The sequence below is a fragment of the Pyxicephalus adspersus genome, chromosome 7 (genome assembly GCF_032062135.1).
Source record: "Pyxicephalus adspersus chromosome 7, UCB_Pads_2.0, whole genome shotgun sequence".
Classification (NCBI taxonomy): domain Eukaryota; kingdom Metazoa; phylum Chordata; class Amphibia; order Anura; family Pyxicephalidae; genus Pyxicephalus; species Pyxicephalus adspersus.
Window position 1 is genome coordinate 46,346,258 of NC_092864.1, and position 7,772 is coordinate 46,354,029.

The following is a 7,772-nucleotide window of genomic DNA, read 5'->3' on the forward strand; positions in this document are numbered from 1 at the left end:
GACACTGTTTTTATTGGTTCTCTTACCTTTGGTCCCATAAGTCCTTCTCCTTGTGGACCTCTCATTCCTGGTGGACCCACAGGACCCTGAACACCCTAAAAAATCAATATGGGAAAATTTTATTTGAGTAAACTTTCTTCATATCTGCATTTTAGTACATAATGAATACTTTTAAAATATATATTGTTTTAATACATGCTTTCTTTGAGCAGGCCCAAACACATTATCACAGTAGAGAATTTTTAAAGATAGTGTATTTTTTCTACTGCCAAATTCTTTAGTATCCTATATCTAGTCCAGACAGTTATAAAAATGTATTACAAAATGTTAAATGTGACTAGCTTAGAATCCTGAAATTGGCTTTATATCAGTCTTCTAAATCTCAATGTATAACAGCATTGAGATTTGAGGAATGAGGGACAGCAATAGGAGTCATTCGGGCTCTGCTGTAGTGCACATGCTCTGACCATTGTGCCCTTTCCTTCTACAGGGGTAGGGATGAGTTGTATACAAAGCTCTGCTGCTGTAACAGTAGAGATCCATGCACTTGCTGTGCTTTTGGCAACTGTACCTATTTACAATATTCATCAGTTAATCAGATGTAAAATATTTATTACCTTTTCTCCTTGTATACCCACTCCAGGTAAACCAATTGGGCCTGGCAAACCAGGAGGTCCATATTCTCCCTAGAAAGATGAACAATTTATTTATAATGTGATAGAAAATTCAAGGTATGCAGGTATATATATAAAAATTCCCTCCCCTCACTGCAGAGTACATAAATACATGAACTGAAAAAAAATTATCATTCAGGCCCATTTCAATACAAATGTCTAGTTGTCCTTGTCAAATGCTCTTAAAAAGGAAATCCAGCACAAAAAAAAAATGTTTTAAATATTTTAGAGTAGAAAAGGCTGGAACCTCTGTCACATTTCTTTTTCCTTTGTCCCCATTGACAATATCTCCAGCCAGTTGGTTTTCAAAAGTAGAGGAACCCTAGATTACAGGTCCTAATATACTAAAGCTCTCCGAGGCCGTAGAGCAGGAGTGCCCACACTTTTTTGGCTTGCGAGCTAGGAAGAACAAAAATAAAGACAAAGGATCTAGCTCATTATTAAAAAACTGAAAATTGGGCTAAATTAATTGTCCATGTGTTTGCAAGGTACAGGGTGAAAAATATAGTACACTGGGTGTTTTGCACTGACCTTATCACCTTTTATACCAGGTCCAGGCATTCCACGAGATCCACGTGGTCCTTCAAATCCACGATCACCCTACACAAGAAATAATACACATATATATATATATATATATATATATATATAATTGATTTTCTTACAGTTGCCCATATTCCCATAGCCTGTGCCTACACTGGAGTTATTTGACTTAAAGTAGAACAGTGGTCCCCAAGGTTTTGCAGGTCACGGACCACTAATTTCACAGACCCTGAACTGCGCATGCGCGGGATTCCAAAACCCGCTCACTCTCCCATCGCAGGCCCATCCAGAGACACAACCCACCGCCCTGAGCCTGCGAGGTGTACAGGAGTCGTGGTCTGCGGCTCTGGCCGGTGCTCCCCCCCAGCCGGGGTCCTTTTCCTGACCCCACTGGGGGGGTGCACCAGCCAGAGCCCTGGCCCACCTGTCAGAAGGCCGGGGCCCACTAGAAGACCTGGGGTTGGGGATCCCTGCTGTAGAATCTTGTCTGCTACATGTAGAGACATTTTTTTCTCCTTTTAAAGCTCCATGTTTTCAGTACATTTGCACAAAAGCAATTAAAGATTGTTTTAAGAAAAAGCTGCATTCTTTTCCAGAAGCACAGAATATGACTGGGTATTAAACTTAGAATTAGAAGTAAAGATAACGGTTGATCCAAGGAACATCAGATTGCCTCATGGGATCAGGAAGGAATTTTTTCCCCCTGTTGCAGCAAATTAATCCAGGGTTTTTTTGCCTTCCTCTGAATGAAATATGTCTATAGGGTTTTTATCTGGGATATGTACCCCCCATATCTAATTGTTTGATCTGTCAGAATTGGCCATATATGCGGCTTCTCAAATCTATTGCAGATCAGGCTACCTAGATGAGCTGGAAAAGAGCAGACGTGTTTGTCTATGGGCATCTAAAGACAGTTCTATTATAAATAATGAATACATTGGCCAGTAAAAAAGAAAAGAGTAGTAGCTGGTGAGTTTACCTTTGGTCCTGGCAGACCCTCTCCTATAGCTCCTCTCTCTCCTGGAAGCCCCTGAAGTCCTTGAGGGCCCTGTTAGAATGAAATCATTACAATATATCAAAATGTTATAAACACAATCCGCTGATCTGACACATTACATAAATACAGCTTTGTAGACTGTCTAGTTGTAACTTGCTTGAAAATAATGCTGTCCTATAACTTCAAAGTAATATGGCTGGGAGCGAACATTGTCTTTTCATCTGAGAGCATACACAGAATAAAAACCTGTACAATAAGCTCATTGGTTTCGCTATACAAAATAAAAAAAATTAGAATTGTTGTTATTTTATCACAGTCGTAAATTGGCATATTTACTATTCAAAGGACAGCTAAAATTTATATTATGTATTTTGTTTACCAGTCTTTAGCTAACATAACTTTAGACAGATTTTGTTAATATTTGTCAGAATGAAGAGATATCACTGGAAACTTGTCCCAGCATGATCTGGGTGCAGGCATGTGAATCCTAAAGCGTTCGCCTTCAGAACTATTTTTGCTTAAAAGAAAGTCTGATTTTAGGTAATGCTTTAAAGCAAAATGTGCTTTGCAATTAATGCATAACTATTAAAACTCCTGGTAATACATTTGTCTAAAATGAAATCTCTCAGTAGGTACAGAAAGTTATTATTCAAAAATTATTTTAAATAAATTAAAATGTGTATTTGTATTTATTTTATTCATTATTATATGACAAGAAATAGCAATGTAAATTGTGTTTTTGCTGTAAAAATACAGTATGCTGCTAGGTATAATCTTGCTCCTTATCCATGATGAAAAATCCAGCAGTGGAATGTGTGTGGGTTCTGAACCCTAAGGAGAAACTAATAATAATGGGCATTTGTAAAAAATAGCAATGTCTACCCTGAATTGTGATACTATTGCAGTCTCTTTTTTGTAGGATACCTAATTTTGTATTATCTACTGTTTTTTTCCTCGTGTGAGTGGAGAAGTGGCAAGGTAATAGGTTGTAATAGGCTGTCCATACTATTGCTAGAATGCAAAGCTGTCTCACTTATCAGCCCTGAACTCAGGCAGAGGACAAAAATGTCTATTTCTCTGTCAGTCAGTTATCTCCCCCTATCGGCATAGCCCTTTTTCACCCTTTATACACACTGCAAGTCAACTGGTAACGCTTTGGACCTGATTTATTAAAGCTCTCAAAGACTGGAGAGGATACACTTTCATCAGTAAACCTGGGTAATCCAAAAAAAAAATAAAATGGTCTAGGATTGAAACCGTTTGCTAACACATAGCAAATGACTTTAACAAATCCATTCCAGGTTTGCTGGATCACCCAGATTCGCCGATGGAAGCATATTCTCTCCAGCTCTGAAGAGCTTTAATAAATCAGGCCCAATGTCCCTTTTTTCTCTAAGATCTAATGCAAGGAACTGATACCAAATAATGTTGTAATAATGAACACAAAGCTGCATTTATTTGGGCCAGTTACATTTTAAGGTACTGCATCCTGTGAGGATTGTATGATAATGACAAAATCAAGAATATATTACTAAATTAAAGTATGCCTTGGATGAGAGAGCAAAATAAATTCCGACTGCTCAGAAATTACAGAAGAGTCTTTTAGATGTTTCTTTTCCATGGCCGAAATACATTTCCCATCCCTTTCAATTTTTCATTAAAAAAAACTGGTTAAGAAAAATGTAGCTTTGGAAAATTGGAATGTTATACAGTATATATATATATATATATATATGTATAAGCCAAGAAATATACACAGTTTATACTTGGATGAAACCTGGTGGCATGTCCTGGAACTGCAATTGTCTTTGGTTTGGCAGATCAGAACAGTCAAAGACCAGCTGATTGTAACAATTTACATGGGGACACAGCTTTATCTACTGCTCGACAATAACAATGCACATAAGATCATTTAGGAGCAAGTGACCCATCATAACCAATTCAAAAGTAGAAAATACTTTAACCCGTGAAATGAGGGGGGGGGACAAACAGACAGAGCCATGTGATTTTAATTAATTCCCCCTGTAAATAAATGGTTTGAAAAAAATACACCATGGATGTATTTATTCACTTAGATTTTAATGACATTTATGTTGATTACTGTGATGGCTGCATTTCTAAGTCTATACTTGAATTAATGCAATTTTCCTGTTTTTTTCAGGTAAAAGTAGGTGCCTCAGTTTATATTAGGATTGGTTTAAATTCAAGTATATAGGTAAACCAATACTCACTGGTGGTCCAGGCTCCCCGATTCCTGGAGGACCATTTGGGCCTGGTCTCCCTTGTGCTCCAATGTCTCCCTAAAAACATAAGAAAAAAGTGATGAAAACATTGTTATAAAACATAAGGTTTATTTACCATACCAGGATAAGTATACTTATTTTATCATGTAATTTCTGAACTAAAGATGCTAATGCTTGTGTTAAAGATTTGTGAACTAGGCCTAAAGTCATACATAGATGTAATCACTGTTGCATTTGCAAATATCTAACAATGCGCAAGATAATGTCTTTTTGTACTTAGTACAATATTATATGGAAAAACTTTTAAAGTTTGACAAGTCATGCATTACCTACATGCATTACCTCTACAATCTTGTTACGCTGATTGTAGATTTACTTTGCATTGGGAATCTGTATAAAGGCCTGGGTTTATGAACTCTGGACTTGTGTCAGTCTGCCATCAGTTGCAGAAGAGAGATCATTCAGAATTCATTGAAAGGTGCATTTGACCTGAAACTGACCTCCTTCAGACCTACATTTGACCTGATTTAAGCCAGTTTTTAATTCCTATACAAACTGTTTCTGTTTTTTTGTCCTGCCTTGCTACAGCAGCATTCCTGTATCAGCTAGGTCCACCACACCAGTTACTGTGAAACACTAGCTGGTTAGAAATGACCTGTATCACCCGTAGAGCAACAATCCTTTTTTGAAAGATAAATTGCCTGATGCCTGGTCATAATTATTATGAATGATTCATAAAGCACCATAATAACCCATGGAATTGTAAGTGGTAAAAGGCATAATGTAAGTGTTGCTGTGTAGACAAAGCTAAGTTATTTCTATGCAATACTCTTGCCCATTGGTACTCAGCTGAATTTGTATACAGGAACAAGGTGGGCTACAGGTGTGTACCCATAATACATACATAATGCATAAAAAGTCACTCTCGAAAAAGCCTCTATTTTGTATAAATTGCCCCTAAACATCCAACAGTCGTGTTTAGGGTGAAATTAAGGAAAAATGCTTGAGTTGTTACCTTGGGGCCGGGCAGTCCTATTCCTGTTTCTCCTTGAAGTCCAGGTGGTCCGGGGAGACCTCTATCACCCTATAGAAAGATAAAAACAGTTAATCAGTCTGAGCTATTTACAAAGTTGGTAATAATTTTAGTTTTAGGTGACATGGTATAGAAAATTTTACTTGTTCTTTAACATTTTTCAGATGTTTAAAGGGGGAAATGATCACTCTGTATAAATATATAAATGGTCCATATAGAGAACTCTCTTACCAATTACTGACTTTAAAGTCATTACAAAGAACAAGAGGGCACTCTTTGCATCTGGAGGAAAAGAAGTTTAATCTCCGCATAAGGAAAGAATTCCTCACTTTAAGGTCTGTGAAAATGTGGAATCGGCACCCTTAGGAAGTAGTTTCAGTAACTACTACACTGGGGTGTAATTTTAAACACATTTTTTGTTGATTTCAATTTTTAAGCTTATTTACACTAAAATAGGTATGCTGATTCTGAAAGTGCAGTTAGTTTTCTTCTATCACGTCAGTTTTTTTCTCTACCGCTTATATTAATGCAATTACTGTAGCGTGGATTTGTATAGGCTATATTCATATACACGCAAGACAGTATGGTCAATATTGTGCGCTGCTCTACCTAGTGAATAAGCAAAACTTATTTTTCCACTTACACACGCATTTCCTTTCTTTTCAGATCATGTCTGGCTCTGCTGTTTCTCCTCGTCAGTGCCTAAACAACCCTGATTCATTTTGTTATCTCTGTGGCAGTTTCACCATTCACAGTCAAAGGGTGAACATTGTAGAGCAAGCCTATTTGGAATTATTCAAAGTTAAACTTGGTGATCAAGATAAGTTATGGGCCTCTCATAAGGAGTGCAAACAGTGTGTCGAGGGTTTTCAGATGTGGACAAAAGGAACACGTTATATGATGCCATTTGGTATACGTATGGTTTGGCGAGAGCCAGGAGATCATTTCAGTGACTGTTACTTTTGTATAGTGAAAACTTCAGGATATAACAAAGAAAAATAATTGTAACATAAAGTATCTTAGTCTACCATCAGCTGTAGACCCAGTGGCTCATTCAGATGATGTCCCAGCACCGGTTTTTGTTACACTACCCTTTCTTGAAGAACATGATTATGGTGATGAACTAGGTGACAACAATAATGAAGAGTTTGAAATTGAAGAGGACTCTGTTCATAAGGGATTTGATCAGCATGAGTGGAGTAATAGTTGAGTAATTTGGCACGTGATTTGGGACTATCGAAGAAGGCTTCAGAACTCCTAGCATCAAGACTGCGTGAGAAAAACTTATTTGAAAACGGAAAGGTATCGTACTTTCGAACCAGAGAAATTGCATTTCTGCAGTACTTTAGAACTGACAGTGGCTTTGTGTATTGCAATAACATGCCTGGGTTTATTGGAGGAATTGGGAATTCCAATCTATAACTCAACTGAATGGCGACTATTTTTCGATAGCTCAAAGCGGAGCTTAAAGTGTGTCCTCCTTCACAATGGCAATATATTTGGGTCAGTCCCAATTTGCCATTCAGTTTCTCTTTGTGAAGAATATTCAGACATAAAGAGAGTCATTGGCCCTGATTTATTAAAGTTCTCTAAGGCTGGGGAGAATACACTTTGATCAGTGAAGCTGGGTGATCCAGCAAACCTGGAATGGATCTGGTCCACGATTCAAAACATTAGCTAGCAAATAGCAAATGATTTTAAGAAATCCATTCCAGATTTTTTAGATTACCCAGCTTCACTGAAGAAAGTGTATTCTTTTTCAGCCTTGGAGAGCTTTAGTAAATTAGGGCCATTGAGTTGTTGCAATATCACCACCACAATTGAGTCATCTGTGTTGACCTTAAAATGGTATGCTTCCTTCTTGGTCAGCAATGCGGATACACCACGTATCCCTGTTATTTGTGCATGTGGGACAGCAGAGCTCATGAGAGGCATTGGGTGGAAAGGAATTGGCCTCCATGATCTGCCCTAAAACCAGGTGATCAAAACATTCTACATGAGTAACTTGTTGATAGAAAGAATATAATATTCCCGCCTCTGCACATGAAACTGGGTCTGATGAAGCAGTTCGTTAAAGCTTTGCCAACTGAAAGTACTTCATTTTGGCATTTCCTAGCCTGTCGTTTGAAAAAAAAAAAATGGTGTGTTCGATGGTCCACAGATTCGGCAGCTCATCAAAGATGAACATTTCTTCAGGACAATGTCAGAAGTTGAAAGGAATGCTTGGTTATCATTTAAAGCCATTGTCAAGGACTTTCTTGGAAACACACAAGCAAATAATT

At 37.6% G+C, this 7,772-nt stretch overlaps 1 protein-coding gene across 1 annotated transcript in view; it reads right to left on the minus strand.

The window, feature by feature from the left end:
* Positions 1-7,772, minus strand: part of COL28A1 (collagen type XXVIII alpha 1 chain) — a 39,370-nt gene that overhangs the window by 22,348 nt on the left and 9,250 nt on the right. Inside the window, exons 11-16 of the mRNA XM_072419093.1 lie at positions 5,473-5,541; positions 4,446-4,514; positions 2,197-2,265; positions 1,206-1,274; positions 618-686; positions 27-95 (exon numbers count right to left, since the gene is read on the minus strand). Coding sequence (XP_072275194.1) covers positions 27-95; positions 618-686; positions 1,206-1,274; positions 2,197-2,265; positions 4,446-4,514; positions 5,473-5,541 — 414 coding nt within the window. The remainder of the gene's footprint in view (positions 1-26; positions 96-617; positions 687-1,205; positions 1,275-2,196; positions 2,266-4,445; positions 4,515-5,472; positions 5,542-7,772) is intronic.